The sequence below is a fragment of the Haliotis rubra genome, unplaced genomic scaffold (assembly GCF_003918875.1).
Source record: "Haliotis rubra isolate DU_JTF1 unplaced genomic scaffold, ASM391887v1 Scf506, whole genome shotgun sequence".
In the NCBI taxonomy this organism is placed as follows: Eukaryota; Metazoa; Mollusca; class Gastropoda; order Lepetellida; family Haliotidae; genus Haliotis; species Haliotis rubra.
In genome coordinates, this window is record NW_025767198.1 from 261,965 (window position 1) to 281,729 (window position 19,765).

The 19,765-nt window shown below is 37.8% G+C and overlaps 1 protein-coding gene across 1 annotated transcript in view; it reads left to right on the forward strand.

The window, feature by feature from the left end:
* LOC124292056 (neuronal PAS domain-containing protein 2-like) overlaps positions 1 to 19,765 on the forward strand; it is a 68,592-nt gene that overhangs the window by 21,674 nt on the left and 27,153 nt on the right. Inside the window, 2 exon segments of the mRNA XM_046729129.1 lie at positions 10,244 to 10,392; positions 14,876 to 14,967. Coding sequence (XP_046585085.1) covers positions 10,244 to 10,392; positions 14,876 to 14,967 — 241 coding nt within the window.

Here is a 19,765-nt window from a genome sequence, read left to right on the forward strand (position 1 = left end):
TGTGACATAAAGGGATGTACGATGTGTGACATAAAGGGATGTACGATGTGTGACATAAAGGGACGTACGATGTGTGACATAAAGGGATGTACATAAAGGGACGTACGATGTGTGACAGAAAGAGATGAACGATGTGTGACATAAAGGGATGTACGATGTGTGTCATAAAGGGATGTACATAAAGGGATGTACGAGGTGTGACATAGAGAGATGTACATAAAGGGATGTACGATGTGTGACATAAAGGAATGTACATAAAGGGATGTACGATGTGTGTCATAAAGGGATGTATATAAATGGATGTACGATGTGTGTCATAAAGGGATGTACATAAAGGGATGTACGATGTGTGACATAAAGGGATGTATATAAAGGGATGTACGATGTGTGACATAAAGGGATGTCCGAGGTGTGACATAAAGGAATGTATATAAAGGGATCTACGAGGTGTGACATAAAGGGATATACATAAAGGGATGTACGATGTGTGACATCAAGGGATGTACGAGGTGTGACATAAAGGGATGTACATAAAGGGATGTACGAGGTGTGACATAAAGGGATGTACGATGTGTGACATAAAGGGATGTACGAGGTGTGACATAAAGGGATTTATTATATTCTTAAGGGTGAAATACTGTAAATATTGGTGAAAGTAAAAATGGTATTTTCACTGAGTAGAATAACATGTTATTTCACTGAGTAGAATATCACTTTTGCCTGGAACTACTTTCTGATTAAAGAGTTATGCAGACTTACTTGATGTCTCGATCATTTATAAACAATGATCAAAATATAATAAATAGAATATTTTGTTAATGTTGTCAAATAACATGTATATTTCATCTAGTGGTCTGACAAAAGTTGATATGTTCACTCGTGGCTGCGACACTCGTGAACATATCAACTTCGTCAGATGACTTGATATTTGACAACATTAACACAATATCCGAGTGTGAGAGCGCGGGCAATACAAAATTTCACACTCGTTTCGTATAAGTCATATGACACACTTGCTCGTGTAATAATCGCTATGTACGAGGTGTGACATGGAGGGATGTATGAGGTATGGCTGGGGGGTTGTATAAGGTGTGGTTGAAAGGGGTTGTGCAAGGTGTGGTAAAGGTACGAGGTGTGGCAGAGGGAGCTGTACGAGGTGTGGTTGAGAGGGGTTGTAAGAGGTGTAACAGGGGTTAAACAAGGTGTGGTTGAGAGAGGTTGAACGAGGTGTGGCTGATAGTGCTACACAATTCTTCTACTTATGGAAACGAGCGGAGAGAACTCTTGAGTCTCTTGTGGGCGAGTACATAGCTGTTGAACCACAGATCCGCTCTCATCACCATCCCGTCACACTGTTGTTTGACACTGTTCATTGTAAACATGATCAAGAAAGTATATACCAATGACAATGAAGTTACCGTGGAGATGCTAGATATGACTTACAGCTACAGTGTCCAGTGTCTATGTGACTATGCTGCTTAGTGTGAACATGCATATGTCTGCAACTGAATATTGGTTGGTTTGCCATGGCACGGTGTGTTTGTTTGCTGCATGTGCTTCACCAGGTTGTCATTTTCTTACTGCTGCCAAGAAAGGATATATTGAGAAGTGCAGGTAGTGTTGTAGACGTATCTCAGTTGTTATGTGTTATAGACATGTAGTCATATGAATGATTGCCGTCTTGAGACAGGTTGGTTGATCAATCTATACAGCTGAATTTATTCAGTATGAAAATTTCAAACACTGTAAGCTTCTTTATCTGTGTTGACAGACACAACCCCATTACACTGCAAGTTCAAGTGTCTGTTGACTGTCATTTGTGACTTAAATCCATCTAGATGATTGTATGTTACTTGGAATGAATTTTAGCAACAAGAAGCTATGAGAACCTATTTCCAGGTTAGTTCTCCTTGATGATTTGTATTGATGCAATATGTCTTAGTATCGTAATGCTGGTTGTAGTGTTCACTGATGTTGACAAAAAGAAAAGGCACTTTGGGCTCACTAATGACAGACAGAGATGGGTCATTTTCACGACAGGGATCAACGAACCACTTAGTGATCCTTATTCTTGGCATAGTGTGCTTGTTTGGAAACTTTGAAGAATTCATCCTGAGACTGATTTTGACTTAATGCCCATTCAAACATCCTAACTTCCCAATTTGGTCAAAAACTGAGGAAACAAAGCCAACCAATTCTCTTGGAAACATAGTCATTTCTATCTTCCACTTGGCTTACAGATCTCATCCACGGCCACAGCACTAGATCCAGGGTCTTTTTTTTTCAAACTTTGTTTGGCAGAACATTTAATGCATTTAAAAAAAAAAAATCATGTCCGATGCAATCTTCCAGTTTGACTTTCCAACACATTTCCATGTCTTACACCTTTGCTGTTACAAACACCAAACTCTGATTTCTTTTCACGTGTAGCGAAAGGTGATATCCAGTTTGTACATCTTCACATGATTCACACTCCGTTCCTTTTGGATGTGTGATTCACACCTTTCCTTTTGGATGTGTGATTCACACCTAAAATTATGCTTGAAAAATGTCATTTGTAGACTAAAATTAGTCTGATGTCTGTCAAGTTTTCTTTACTGAGCACAACTCAGACACTTTTGCACATGTATCAGTGAACTGATGCCCTTCCTCTTTGTAATTTTGAAGAGAATAAAAGTTTGTGTGTTAATGACAGGATGTTTGACATAAGTCCCAATGAGGAATAGGTTTCTTTACTGGTCCTAAAGATAACCTAATAGTCCTTGATTAACGTTTGCACACATCAGTCTAGCCATGAACATTAACTGGTTCATTTTAGAATTTTAGAAAGTTTTCTCTCTTGTTTCCCTGAAAACAAATCCCAGTCAATGAACCATTTGTATTTCCTCGGGTTATCAGTCAAGGGGTCAGTCTATGACTTCTGGACTGATATTTTTAGTTTATTTTCTGTTTTCTTTTTCGAATTCCATTGAAATAACAGAAACCCTAGTGAATCCTGTGATAACCCCCAGCACCCACAGTGTTAACTAGTCACATACAGCCTGCATATATTACTGATAATATACTCTTTAAAAAAGTAGGAGAACTTCATTTTTAATTTACGATTGAAAAAATAGGGAGATATATTAGAGTCAATCAATGTTGATATGATAATAATGAATGTTTTGAGACTGCATCACCACTTGCACTTCCTTATGGCCATAATTGGTTGTACAGTAATTGCTCTCGAAAGATTACTTGCATGAGTATGATTTTCATATATAAAAAAAAGCAGCTAGAAACAAACACTAACAACTGTGTGGTGCAAGAAGATTGTCAAAGCTTTCTTGTCAAGAGATGGTATTTTGCATACAATAGAACATGCCATTGGCAGAGGATATGATTTTGTAATGCTTGTTATTCCTCTAATGCCTCTTATTCAGCACACTTGTTTAAGCATAAAGAATGGTCTGGTTTCATAGTTCAACATTTAATTCTGAACGGCTCTGTAATATTCTCAACTAAGAATTCTATCACATTTTCTCATAATCAAACAACTGATTTGGGAACAATTTTTGGCTTGAACAATATTTTTACAAGGTTTTTGTCCCATGTTATAAATGTACATTTCATAAGTACTATCAGCTTGTTAAGATGCTAAAGTTTGTAGTTAAACTCATTGCATGATGGTGTCAAGGCTGTGACTTGTCGTACCTGGTGACTGTATAGATCAGGTTGTCAAGCCTGTGACTTGTTGTACCTGGTGACTATATAGATCAGGTTGTCAAGACTGACTTGTTGTACCTGGTGACTGTATAGATCAGGTTGTCAAGACAGTGACTTGTACCTGGTGACTATATAGATCAGGTTTTCAAGACTGTGACTTGTTGTACCTGGTGACTATATAGATCAGGTTGTCAAGACTGTGACTTGTTGTACCTGGTGACTGTATAGATCAGGTTGTCAAGACTGTGACTTGTCGTACCTGGTGACTATATAGATCAGGTTGTCAAGCCTGTAACTTGTTGTACCTGGTGACTGTATAGATCAGGTTTTCAAGACTGTGACTTGTCGTACCTGGTGACTGTATAGATCAGGTTGTCAAGACTGTGACTTGTCGTACCTGGTGACTATATAGATCAGGTTTTCAAGACTGTGACTTTTCGTACCTGGTGACTATATAGATCAGGTTGTCAAGACTACAGACCACTCAGTTTCTCATCATGCCTACGCTGATGACACCCAGCTCCTGAAAGCATTTCATCTGTCAGATCTATCTACGTCTCTTCAGTGCATCGCTGAATGTACGCAGGACATCAAGTGCTGGATGACAGGAAACATGCTTAAACTTAATGACACAAAAACAGAAGCAGTTCTCATTGGTACAAAGCAACAACTCAGCAAGGTCAAAACCGACACCCTTACAGTCGCAGACTCTGACGTCAGATTCTCTGATGTGGTTAAGGACTTGGGTGTCCACATCGACTCTTCCTTGACTCTGGATGCTCATGTTAACCCGTCTGAGCAGGACCTGCTACTTTCACCTAAGATCCATTGGTAACATTCGGCAATACCTGACAACTGCTGCAACTCAAGCCCTTGTTCGAGCTCTTGTTACATCTAGGCTTGATTACTGTAACAGCATCCTTCGGGCCTCAGTTCTAAACTCCTTGATAAGCTTCAGAAGATCCAAAATACTTCCGCCCGCATCATCAGCAAGACTTCTAAAGCGTTCCCATATAACACCAGTGTTGAAAGAAATGCATTGGCTACCAGTTAGGGCCAGAATTGACTTTAAGATCCTCTGTCTGACGATACAAGTGCCTCCATGGTTTGGCTCCCTCCTACTTGTCTGAACTCCTACAGATGTCCCATACGCAACTTGGCTCAAACACACAAAAAACCGACTGGTCATCCCATCCTACAAACTGAAATCCTTCGGACACCGATCATTCTCTTACTCCGCGCCTGTGCTCTGGAACTCTCTCCCATGTGCCCTTAAAAGCTCTGCCACAATTGACATTTTTAAGTCCAGACTTAAAACCCACCTTTTCTCAGTATATTATGTATAACTTCATCTGTAAATACTCCAGTGTAAATATTCTGTAGCGCTTTGAGCATGCCTTAGGGTGTGGAAGGAGCGCATTATAAATATGCATTTATTATTATTATAAGACTGTGACTTGTTGTACCTGGTGACTGTATAGATCAGGTTGTCAAGACTGTGACTTGTCGTACCTGGTGACTATATAGATCAGGTTGTCAAGCCTGTAACTTGTTGTACCTGGTGACTGTATAGATCAGGTTTTCAAGACTGTGACTTGTCGTACCTGGTGACTGTATAGATCAGGTTGTCAAGACTGTGACTTGTCGTACCTGGTGACTATATAGATCAGGTTGTCAAGACTGTGACTTGTTGTACCTGGTGACAGTATAGATCAGGTTGTCAAGACTGTGACTTGTTGTACCTGGTGACTGTATAGATCAGGTTGTCAAGACTGTGACTTGTTGTACCTGGTGACTATATAGATCAGGTTGTCAAGACTGTGACTTGTTGTACCTGGTGACAGTATAGATCAGGTTGTCAAGACTGTGACTTGTTGTACCTGGTGACAGTATAGATCAGGTTGTCAAGACTGTGACTTGTTGTACCTGGTGACAGTATAGATCAGGTTGTCAAGACTGTGACTTGTTGTACCTGGTGACTGTATAGATCAGGTTGTCAAGACTGTGACTTGTTATACCTGGTGACTGTATATAGATCAGGTTGTCAAGACTGTGACTTGTCGTACCTGGTGACTGTATAGATCAGGTTGTCAAGACTGTGACTTGTCATACCTGGTGACTATATAGATCAGGTTGTCAAGACCTGTGACTTGTTGTACCTGGTGACTGTATAGATCAGGTTGTCAAGACTGTGACTTGTTGTACCTGGTGACTGTATAGATCAGGTTGTCAAGACTGTGACTTGTCGTACCTGGTGACTATATAGATCAGGTTGTCAAGACTGTGACTTGTTGTACCTGGTGACAGTATAGATCAGGTTGTCAAGACAGTGACTTGTACCTGGTGACTGTATAGATCAGGTTGTCAAGACTGTGACTTGTTGTACCTGGTAACAGTATAGATCAGGTTGTCAAGACTGTGACTTGTACCTGGTGACAGTATAGATCAGGTTGTCAAGACTGTGACTTGTTGTACCTGGTGACAGTATAGATCAGGTTGTCAAGACTGTGACTTATTGTACCTGGTGACTGTATAGATCAGGTTGTCAAGACTGTGACTTGTTGTACCTGGTGACTGTATAGATCAGGTTGTCAAGACTAACAACTTTCTGTGTCACCTCCCAGGAGAGTGACTATATAGATCAGGTTTTCAAGACTGTGACTTGTTGTACCTGGTGACTATACAGATCAGGTTGTCAAGACTGACTTTTCATACCTGGTGACAGTATAGATCAGGTTGTCAAGACTGTTGTTTAACAACTTTCACTGCTTTATTTAAACTATTGTATACATTGAATTGTTTGCACACTTAACTTAAACATAATTAACCATTTTTTTAGCACTTTTTTAGCTTGTCAGAATAAGTTTCACTGATTTTAAAAATCCAGCTGAGAGGCAGATGCCATTTTGTTTACATGTCATATAGTGGGTAGCCAGCTTATCAATCTTCAAAATGAAATAAAAAATATCTTGTAAACTTTTTCCTCTTCTTAAAGCTGATAATATTAGTTGTACGCTTCTCCTGAGGGTAATACAGTCTGTAGCAGTCTCATCCGTCGCTTACTGGCTCAGGTGACACTGATACAAAAAGGCATACATCAGACCGTATTACCCTTGGGGAAAAGCATACAACTAATATTATCAGCTTTAAGAAGAGGAAAAATAACTAGAATTTGATATCTTAATTCAGCCCAAAAAGCTGGAAGAAAAAATAAATCTTGTTTTTAAAATCCATAAACTAAATACTGAAATGGCTGAAATATGTACATCCTTGGTATGCAAGTTGAAGGGGCTATATCATGTTTTTTCAATTGCTCATAGCTATTGGTTGACAAAGTAATCTGGACAGTAAGTGGGTAATGGTGATTTATTTGATGTTTTACACACATGGCTTACCTGATGTTCTGATTAGGGTGTAAATACAGTAAATAAGTAGGGGTGGGAATTGCAGAGAATTTTCATATTGCGATATATTGCGATGCGAAAGCATGTATTGCGATATATTGCATGAAGTATTTTTAAACAAAAAACTACTTATAATCGAGTTAATGCTTGATTTATATAGCACCTACACAGCAAAATCACTAAGCCTTGATTAAGCTTTAATAACGACTTTTCATCATGATAAAATAGAAATGAGAATAATATTTGGCACAAATGAAACAAGGAAATATCCGAAGATTTCCGAGTGTTACGAAGTTTTCCGAATGCAAGTCAAAATACCGGTTTTCGATCAGCGTATCGGAATTTGTATCGTTTTTATGTCTGAACCGGTAAATACCGGTAAACCGGTTATATTGCGCAGCCCTATAAATAAGCAAATTCAAATAAACACATGGATGTTTCGGGTGTTGCAGTGTCTTTCTGCCGCATGTAGACAGAATGATAATAACTGATTGTAACAAGGTACATGAGCACTAAGTCCTGATTATGATAATTCATTAAGAGAACACACATTGTTGCAGCAGGTAGTGCTCACACAGCTTCTCAGTGTGAACTGGAACAACTTTACTCCCATTAAAACTTTGGCCTAAAACAAATTCAAACTTAGACCAGGAACTGGCTATTTGTCTGTTAGACTATAAGGTATAACGGAAGAATGGTGTTTTGATCCCTAAGCTGAATCGATTGCTGTGTTTATTTGTCTGAGTTGTCATTGTTTCAAGTGAGCTTGTCTTAGCATGACAGACTGTGTTGACCTGCACCTCCGTCTTCCTGTGAAGGAAGTATCCAGACATTGGCCATCTGTTGTCCTCTGGCAGCCTGTCACCATCATAACATACTGGTTTATACATAATTTTGTGTGTATGTAAAGGAATTTGATTGGTCAAATGATCATTGTCTGGAGTTGTTACTGTTGCAGAATATGACAAAAGCATACATTTCAATAGCACACACTCTTGTTTCTGCAGGTTTGTGCTGCTGGGACACTAGTAGAAATTGATATTTAACATACTTAGTTTTTCGTAAATATACTAACACTCACATCTTTACTTTAGGGAATTTCATGGCCGAAATGTCATTGCTGCCATGGTGTCCCTTTTTTAATGTTATCACTGACTGACTGACTGACTGAGTTTGGTTTTACGCTGCTTTTAGCAATATTCCAGCAACATCATGGCGGGGGACACCAGAAATGGGCTTCACACATTGTGCCCATGTGGGGATTCGAACCGGGTCTTCGGCGTGATGAGCCAACGCTTTAACCATTAGGCTACCCCACCGCCCCTTTAATGTTATCAAGTTCATTATCATGGTAATATGCATTTTATGAAAGAGGAGTTATGGCTCTTCAGTAGGCAAGGCACCACACACTAATTTTGTATGTAGTGGATAAGACAATGTTTGCATGATATCATATATAAGTTATGTTATTCTTAAAACTTAGAACTCTGTTGTGTAAATTCATGTGAGAATACTGTGTCTTTGTTTCCCATTGTTAGGTCTGATATAATGTCCATGCTGGTCTCTACTGTTGTGGGGATCTATTACTGACCATTGCTTCTTCCTGTCTTTGAGTGGTGTTGACACAAACTCACCCCAGTCAGTTTGACCTGGTGTAAACTGAGTGCAGCCAGCAGGACACGGTGGAGGGGGATTTGGCTGCTGTGTTGACAAGCACTCCTTGCAGTGTTGAAACAGGCTCAGCCTCAGTTGTGTCACGTCTTCCTGGATTGTCCTTCCTTAACTGGCTTAGAGGAAGACAAATGTGTATTGTAGTTCGTTATGATAAACTTTAATAAGTAGTTTACTGTCAGTTTTATTCTCATCATTATGCAGTTGTTATTCACTTATGTTTTTGGTAATGTCTGGATACAACAGGGAGTAGGGGATGTTGATTTATTTTTGAAGCTATTTAAGGAAATATTAATTGACTGTGCCAAGAAATGGCATGCAGAACTTACAGAGAAAGCCTCCTTACAATTTTATTCTACTATAAAACCATCATTCACTTCTGAATTGTACATATATGATCTTAATAATATAAAATATCGGAGGGTACTGCTTATTTTTAGAAGCCATTTCAATCGTCTAGGAATACAATGTATCAGAAAAGGTTTTTGTGATTATGAAAGTCCTGATTCTAAATGTCCTTTATGTGATGTAACCGAAGATGAAATCCATATTATATATATTTCTGTCCAATTTTACAAATTCTTCGTGATGATCTACCACTTATTTCAAACACAGCAGACATATTAATGGCTTAACATATTTAATGAATTCTAATGATTATAATTTCATGTTAGGAAAATACTTGTACAATGTGTTTCGTATATGAAGAGGATTCCTTTGATATGCATGGGTCAACAGGCCTTGAAAACAATAAACCATTGAACTGAATATTCTCATCCCTTGGAAACATATTGATGATTTATTCATTTAGTGTTGTTGGTGTGATTGACAAGAGTTGAACAATGCATAATGTCTTTGATCTCCACCATTGACTCATGAATCAGGCAGTGGCCAGACACAGACGCCGGGGGTTATCATGTCAGTGCATGTTGATGCTTAGTGGTGTCTAGTTCCTAGTACCTGCAATGATGCCTGGAACATGCCCTAATATTTCCCAGGTCATATTATCTTATGAGTGGTATGACAAATACGCCACTTGTATTTCCCCGAAAACAGGTATAGTAAAGGCAAAGAGGTTGTCTGATGTTATGATAGTTCCAGAAAATTTAAAAAAAACAACAAAATCATGATTGTTTCCATAATTTTCCTGCCAGGGAATGGATGGAGGGGTAGCCTAGTTGTTCAAGTATTTGCAACACAAGCTAAAGACTCCTGATGGGTACAACGTGTTCAGTTCCTTTCAGGGGTGCATGAAGCCCAATTGTGGTGTCTCCTTCTGTATCATCACAGCATTAGCTTTACTCACTCCCACACTCATTTGGAATCCTAGAAACATGCTTGATGTTGGTGACAAGTGATGTGCTTTATGATAATCACCTGCCACAGTCTACACTGTCTTCACTTATAAACCTATGGGAACAAGGCTGATATTTAATTATTCCTCTTTCCTTCTTCTGTTGCAGGAAAACCCGTAACCTCAGTGAAAAGAAACGTCGAGACCAGTTCAACATGCTGGTAAATGAACTGTGTTCCATGGTCTCTGTCAACAACAAGAAAATGGACAAGTCTACTGTACTGAAGTCCACCATTGCATTCTTGAAGAACCACCAAGGTATGGAGAGATGCACCAGTCTACTTCAGATCATTTGTTGGAATAACAACTGATAGTTTCACTGGTGGCCATAAGTTAATACTTTGTTATCAAAGCGTGACATGGAAGCAGAACATTCACTCTTTGCATATACATTCTTCAGTGTACTCCACTTTTGCAATAATAGTGCTACTGTATTAAATCAACTTTAAGCTTGATAATTATAATAATCCGTGTAATGAAAATTAAATAAGTATACCGACAGTGTCACATTCCTCCATATTCCTCCCTATCACTACCGAAAGTGAAGGGGAATAACTCTAGTATGAAATTGTTGTAAACTTTGAAAACCGAGACGATTCATTGTGACTAAGTGAAAGTACAAATTGTTGTGTATACTATTAACAACACTATAACAGAGCTCCAGATAAGATTTAGCTCATGTGGGTACCGTACCCACTGTATTTTTTTGGAGTGGGTATTATGAATGTTGAGTGGGTATTTCATTTTCCATTACCCACTGCTTTCAAATATGTGCGTATTTCAGTCATTTTACTCACTTAAGTATATGTCATTGAGTAAGTTTACTAAGCAGGTATGTTCTGCCTTATGTCATACCTAATAAAAACCAGCTTTAATATAATGGAAATAACACTTGTCCTATACTAACAGTACAACTTGATAGCAATCGATGTCTTTTTCATTATGCAAGCGATTTTTATAAATATAATTCGTACGCATTTGCTTTAAACTTTTTGCGTATCTAACATTTTAAATGCGTAATTGGTACGCAACAATTATTTTTTCAATGCGTAATTAGAAATTTTCTATGCATATTTTACCTGGATACGCAGCTTATCGGGGCCTCTGCTATAAGCTTGCATCAGCTGACACATGAAGCTGATTGACTCTCTTATGATACGTGTTACGTGTGACTTACACTAACATACATAAGCTTGCTCTAATAGTAGAATGGCAATGTTTTCATACACAATTGATGTGTATTTGCAAATCTAAATTTGGGAAAAAAGGTAGTGATGTTGTGATTTATTGACTTCCATTTATTACTTTTTGTGGGACTGACCATTTAAAAATGTGTTCTTCTGTGTTTATTCTATCCCCTAACATTAAAGAGGGGCCTCAAGTGTTCCACCTGTTTGGCAGCTAGAACATTGCCAACCTCCGAGTAGAGATATTAATTGGTAAGGTGTTCAATGGCGTTATCTGCCAGAGACTGTCACAAATAAACCTTGTGCCTCAGTTGTGGAAACACTTTGATGCAGGTTGTATCTTGTTTTATGTAGCTAATCTGGGCAATGCAGTTTTCTACAAATAATAATGAGGAGAGTATGTTGTAGTGTACACAGTTTGTACAGATCATGTCACCTTTTGGCTATAGATATCATGACCTGAATGTATTATGTTTAGTTTTACATATCCCTTATACATATAATGTGAAAATGGATAACAATAGAATACCTTATCAAGCTTATAGTATGTTTAAGCAGAGCTACAGATAACTTTTTGGGTCATTGAGTTATGTACTCGCTTGTGTTCATCTCAATTGGGTATAATAATTTTCCTTTGAGTAACCAAATACATTGTACTCATCTCACTCAAACTCAATTGGGTATTTTGCCATTTTCCAATAATTTAAAAATATAATAAAGTTTAAATTTGAGTGTTTTTTATTTATATTTGATCTGTAATATGAGAAGCGATAAGAAAAACTGCAAGTTGTCAAGTTCATATCCTGAAATAGAACCTCTCAGTATACCTCAGTTACGGTATCTATCCACCGGTACGCATATTAAGATTTGACATTTTTGTGTGTACGCGTGTAAGATCACATTTATTGAGTATTTACAAAAATTCAAGCGTACTTGTACGCAATAGACTTAATAGGAATTGAGTTTTCACATAAATATTTGCGTAATTTACGCAGATACACAGCTTATCTGTACCTCTGGTTTAAGACACTTGATGATGTAAGGAGAACTACATGGGCATCGCATATCAGAAATATTTTATATCAATTTGATTTTGGTATTTTATGGATAAGTCAAGACATAGGAAATGTAAAGCAGAGATTGTCTGATTGTTTGAACCAAGATTGGCATCATACTGTTTCACTTTTGAGCAAATGTCAGACATACTGTCAATTTAAGACAATGTTGCAAGTTGAAAGGTATCTGTCCTTAGACCTTCCATGGTATTGCAAACATGTATTAAGCTAGTTCAGATGTAATAACTTCAAACTTGCAAGTGAAACAGGGAGGCATAATAATATACTGTACTGTAATTGACTTTGTTTATATTGTCATAGCAAAGGCATGTCATTAGTTGAAGATGAATACCACCAATTGATGGTTTGTCAACGCTATAAAGATGCAAGAATTGAATGTTTCCACCATACCTATATTAGAAACCCGGGTAGGGTAAGTTTTGCAAGACTTATGTCGAGTAAGGATGAAAATGTTTTGATAAGTATTGTTAAGTTTCTGATGAAGGCTCGTAAAATTAGAAATGCATAAATTTCAGTCAATATTCTACACATTAAGATCCATATGTTATTTCTTAGATATGTTATGCCTATACATTGTGCAAATATGTCAGACACTTTTACAAAGCAAAATTGTATGATTGTTACAACATACTGTCACTTTATGACACTTGTGCAAATTGAAAGATATTTTTCCTTAGATATATTCTACAGTATTATAAACATGTTTTAAGCTAGTCCAGATATAATAGCTTCCAACCTCCAACTGTAACAGGGAGGCATAATACACTGTACTGTAATAGACTCTGTTTATATTGCTATAGCAAAGGCATACCAGTAGTTGAAGATGAATACCATTTAGTTGTCAATGTTTAAAAGATGCATAAGAATTAATGTTTTCCACCATACCTATATATTGGTAACCTGTGTAAGGATAGTTTTGTTAGACTTGTGTCATGTAAGGATGATGTTTTCATAAGTGTTGCTAGGTTTTCTGATAAAAGCTTACATAAGATCCACATGTTTTCTTTAGAAGGGTATATTATGCCTGTACATTGTGCATAAATGTTTCCATAGTTTGCAAAGGCAATAATGTATGACTGTTACTGGTTTACCAGCATCAAATAAAAATGTAAAATCATTCTGTAATGTGGGCCATGGCCTATGCTAAAACAAAATCTGTCTGTCTGTCAAAATAATGTGAAAATACTGACATTTGTGTCTAATGGTAGATGACAACCACTGAGTGCTTGCCTTTGTTTAGCCTTGAGGTTGTTTTAATGCCAACCACCATGTTCAACAATGCAATTGTTTCATGCCAACCAACATGTTCAACAATGCAATTGTTTCAATGCCAAGCAACATGTTCAACAATGCAATTGTTTCAATGCCAAGCAACATGTTCAACAATGCAATTGTTTCAATGCCAAGCAACATGTTCAACAATGCAAATGTTTCAGTGCCAACCAACATGTTCAACAATGCAATTGTTTCAATGCCAAGCAACATGTTCAACAATGCAATTGTTTCAATGCCAAGCAACATGTTCAACAATACAATTGTTTCAATGCCAAGCAACATGTTCAACAATGCAATTGTTTCAATGCCAAGCAACATGTTCAACAATGCAATTGTTTCAATGCCAAGCAACATGTTCAACAATGCAAATGTTTCAGTGCCAACCAACATGTTCAACAATGCAAATGTTTCAATGCCAAGCAACATGTCATCAACAATGCAATTGTTTCAATGCCAACTAACATGTTCAACAATGTGATTGTTCCTAATGCAACCACCATGTTCAACAATGCAATTGTTTCAGTGCCAACCACCATGTGTGACAATGTGATTGTTTCAGTGCCATGGCAATTAGCTTGTTGACTGACACACAAGATACTGAGACATGGGTGTCAGGGAATGGTTATATTTACCACAACATATGTGTCAACTGATCTCAGGCTAAGCTTGCTTTGGAAGATCTGCTGGATGATTTATAGCTACAGAACATACAAGACCTGTGTGTTGTACCAGCAGGTGATGCTTAAAAAGGTTTAGAAAAATATTGGTATATATACTCATGGAAACAGATAAGGGAACACATGAAAGTACAAGTGTTCCTTTATTTATTTCCAAAATTTCACCCACAGTGCAATACATACCTTGTGAAGAAACCTGGAAAAGAATAAAGGAACACTTGTGCCTTCATGTGTTCCCTTTTCATGAGTATATGTAACACAACTGTGTTTTATGTATCAGGTGGATTAAAACTTACTGCATATTGGTAAATACATCTGTATGACTTTGTGAGACAAGTTGTGTTGGTTGAGTATAAATCACTGAACATCGTCATACCAAGACACAGGAATCAGTTATCACACAGGTTAAAGTTGGTTGTAATTACAGTGCATCACTTGCAGTCTCACAGTGTGGGGAAGTGAAATTGTTTGACCTGCTGTAGCCTCAAATACTGCTCATAAATCATGTTTTGTCTTATATTTACAGAAATTGCAGTTCAGTCTCAAATCCATGAAATAAAGGAGGACTGGAAGCCATCTTTCCTGTCCAATGATGAATTTTCTCAACTGATGCTTGAGGTAGGTCTTCTGGAGTTATCATCATTCCCTTCAGTAGGATTAGTTCCTTGTCAGTAACTGTTTACTAACTTCGTTTTCATGAAACTTCTCAACTTTCCATGATCTTTGTCCTTACTCATGCTCAATCAGATACCATAGAATGTGGACTTGAGTCAAACAAATCTTATATATCTGATGTAAATGAGTGCATCAGGTTTTCCATGGCTGTCTTTGGGATACCAGCAAACTAACTCACTGAATGCAGGTGTGTACCTATATCTATTGCTCCATATACATAAGACAGTTTTACACTGTTACCAATTTATGTTGTGGCTCGTTGCTTTTGATTCCAAAGGTTTGATGTGTAAAGAAAATTAAACTTGTTTAATCTACAATTTTGTTGTTTGGAGTTGCAATGAATTGCAGTACAGTAGCAATAGTAGTACATGCATCGAAGAACAGTAGCAATAGTACTACAGGTATTGAAGTACAGTACCTATAGTAGCAAAGGTATTGAAGAACAGCAGCAATAGTGGTACATGCATCGAAGAAGAGTATCAATAGTACTACAGGTATTAAAGTACGGTATCAATAGTAGTGCAGGTATTAAAGTACAGTATCAATAGTAGCACAGGTGTTGAAGTACAGTAGCACTAGTAGTACAGGTATTGAAGTACAATAACAATAGAAGTACAGGTATTGAGTTACAGTATCAATAGTAGTACAGGTATTGAAGTACAGTATCAATAGTAGTACAGATATTGAAGTACAGTAGCAATAGTAGCACAGGTATTGAAGTACAGTATCAATAGTAGTACAGGTATTGAAGTACAGTATATTGTACAGTGAAGTACAGCAATAGTACAATAGTATCAATAGTAGTACACATTGGTATCAATGAAGTACAGGTATTGAAGTACATATCAATAGTAGTACACAGGTATCAATTAGTACAGGTATTACAGTATATCAATTAGTATCAATAGTAGTACAGGTATTGAAGTACAGTATCAATAGTAGTACAGGTCTTGAAGTACAGTAGAAGCAAGGTATTGCAATAGTAGGCAGCACAGTAGAATAGTACAGGTGTTGAAGCATTACAGTAGCAAAGTAGTACAGGTATTACAGTATCAATAGTAGTACAGGTATATTGCAGGTATTGAAGTACAGTAGCAATAGTAGTACAGGTATTGAAGTACAGTATCAATAGTAGTGCACAGTACAGTAGCAATAGTAGTGCAGTATTGAAGGACAGTATCAATAGTAGCACAGGTATTGAAGTACAGTAGCAATAGTAGCAGCACAGGTATTGAAGTACATAGAATAGTAGCACAGGTATTGAAGTAGCAATAGTAGTAGGTATTGAAATAGCAGCAGCAATAGTAGTACAGGTATTGAGTACAGTAATATAGTACAGGTATTGAAGTACAGTAGCAATAGTAGCACAGGTATTGAAGTACAGTATCAATAGTAGTGCAGGTATTGAAGTACAGTAGCAATAGTAGTACAGGTATTGAAGTACAGTAGCAATAGTAGCATAGGTATTGAAGTACAGTAGCACTAGTAGTACAGGTATTGAAGTACAGTAGCAATAGTAGTGCAGGTATTGAAGTACAGTAGTAATATTACTGCAGGTATGGAAGAACAGCAGCAATAGTAGTACAGGTATTGAAGTATAGTATCAATAGTAGTACAGGTGAAGTACAGGTATCAATAGTAAATACTGCATATAGAAATACAGTATCAATAGTAGTGCAGGTATTGAAGTACAGTAGGAATAGTAGCACAGGTATTGAAGTACAGTATCAATAGTAGTACAGGTATTGAAGTACAGTATCAATAGTAGCACAGGTATTGAAGTACAGTATCAATAGTAGTGCAGGTATTGAAGTACAGTAGGAATAGTAGTGCAGGTATTGAAATACAGTAGCAATAGTAGTACAGGTATTGAAGTACAGTATCAATAGTAGTGCAGGTATTGAAGCACAGTAGCAATAGTAGCACAGGTATTGAAGTACAGTAGCAATAGTAGGGCAGGTATTGAAGAACAGCAGCTATAGTAGTGCAGGTATTGAAGTACAGTAGCAATAGTAGTGCAGGTATTGAAGTACAGTAGGAATAGAAGTACAGGTATTGAAATACAGTATCAATAGTAGTGCAGGTATTGAAGACTGTAGGACTTGGCCGTATCTGGAGGTATGACTGTAGGACTTGGCCGTATCTGGAGGTATGACTGTAGGACTTGGCCGTATCTGGATGTATGACTGTAGGGACTTGGCCTTATCTGGAGGTATGACTGTACGGACTTGGTCTTAATTGGAGGTATGCCTGTAGGACTTTGCCGTAACTGGATGTATGACTGTAGGACTTGGTCTTATCTGGAGGTATGCCTGTAGGACTTGGTCTTATCGTGGAGGTATTACTGTAGGACTTGATCTTGTCTGAAGGTATGACTGTAGGACTTGGTCTTATCTGGAGGTTTGACTGTAAGGCTTGGTCTTATCTGGAGGTATGACTGTAGGGTATCTGGAGGTATGACTTAGGATCTGTCTGGAGGTATGCCTGTTGGTTTGACTGTAGGACTTGGCCTTATCTGGAGTATGACTGTATGGACTGTGGAGGACTTGGTCTTATCTGGATCTGGGTATGACTGTATGGACTTGGTCTTATCTGGAGGTTTGACTGTAGGACTTGGTCTTTTCTGGAGGTATGACTGTAGGACTTGGCCTTATCTGGAGGTATGACTGTAGGACTTGGTGTATCTGGAGGTATGACTGTATGGACTGGGTCTTATCTGGAGGTATGACTGTATCTTGGTCTTGTCTGGAGGTATGCCTGTAGGACTTGGTCTTATCTGGAGGTATGCCTGTAGGAGGTCTTATCTGGAGGTATGACTGTATCTGTACTGTCTTATCTGGAGGAATGACTGTAGGACTTGGCCTTATCTGGAGGTATGACTGTAGGGACTTGGTCTTATCTGGAGGTATGACTGTATGGACTGGGTCTTATCTGGAGGTATGACTGTAGGACTTGGTCTTGTCTGGAGGTATGCCTGTATGACTTGGTCTTATCTGGAGGTATGCCTGTAGGACTTTGTCTTACCTGGAGGTATGACTGTACGACTTGGTCTTATCTGGAGGTATGACTGTAGGACTTGGTCTTATCTGGAAGTATGACTGTAGGACTTGGCCGTATCTGGAGGTATGCCTGTAGGGACTCGGCCTTGTGACTGTGTGACCTGACGGTCTTGTTTTCAGATATAACAAGTCCAGGTCCTTGAAGGTATCATTCATGGAGACAGCTTTAATAATTTTAATTATTTGAACATTGTGGCTGATATTGATAATTTAGTTTTTCTTCCATTCACTTTTTGCAAATATCCCATAGTAATTTTATGGGCTTGTGTAAAAAATTAGCCAAGGTCACAGTCACAGTCACAAAAACTTGCAAATACATTATTTATTATAAGGTGTATTATCACAGACAACAACTTTCATGTTATACAGACTAGATTACACTCTACTTCTTGCCTTCAGCAGGAAAGTAGCATCTGGGAACATACATACAGTTACAAGCCAGTTATAATTAGATACATGGAAATACAGCCAGTTATGTGCGATTGTCGGGGCACAATAGGAGAGATGTTATAGGAGAGATGGTACAAGGCTGTGTACCGGTATAAATAATAGGTTGAACTAAATGGAAAAGCTAAATGGATCATAATTAAATGAAGCCCTCACACGTCTGATGTGGAAAACATCTTGAAGCTTGTGCTTCCCACACTTGTGGATGATTGTACAGAGGAATATAGTTTGTTACCAGGAATTGGAGTCGTTAGGTTTACTGAGGTCGGGAAGGCGAACCAGTGTGTTATTGTCCCACAATCATGCAGTCAGTGGTGGGCATGCAGAAATGTTTTATAGTCAGTTGTCTGATATGAAGATGATATTGAAGTTATCAGTTCATTTATCATTAAAATTGGTAAAATTAGTACATCAATATTGTGTCAAAGGTCAAAGTTGCTTTAAACAGATCACTCATGAAATTACATGGGCATAATGACAAAGTTATAAGTGAGATGTTTCAATACAGATTGTTGTTCCATTGTCAAGTACTGAGGAAATGAAAAAGGTTGTTATCCATAACAATTTGTGATTATTGTATTTCACAGCTTCTGAAAGTGCCACTTAACTTCCATGCAGAGTTATTATTCAGTGTTATGAGATAAATATTTTGGCATGTAATTGTATGCTGTTTAAGGGCACTTAGAGGGCAGTGTGCCTGAGAAGCTTGTGTGTACTCAATATCTTCTGTAGTTATGACTGGCTTTTGATGAAACTTTATACTCAAGATCTCACAGCACTTCACGGCAGAGATTGGCAGGTCAAGGATATTAAAAGTGGAGTATTTATAACATTGTTAATAAGGTAACTTGAGGCATAGGACTTCTGTTGCAAAGTTTTGCTGCATTGGACTTGTGTATCTTTACATCAGAAGTGATATCATTAAAGACCCTAAAAGATCCATGATAGCATTGGTCTTCAGCAACCCATGCTTTTTGTATAAGGCTGTTATATAGCTGGAATATTGCTGAGGGTGGTGTTAACGAATAAGAAAGAAACAGAAAGATGTCATGTTGCCAGAAGTGCTGATTACTTTGTTACTAAGATGACTGGTGTCATGAGCTTATTTGTTTCAAAGTTCTAAGTAACATCAAAATTGTTCATGGCTGGCTACATGTTTCTGATAGGAAAACTTGAAAACAGGAAATAGTATGGATGGATTACCCCGGTATTGTGTTTTTGCATGTGTTGAATAG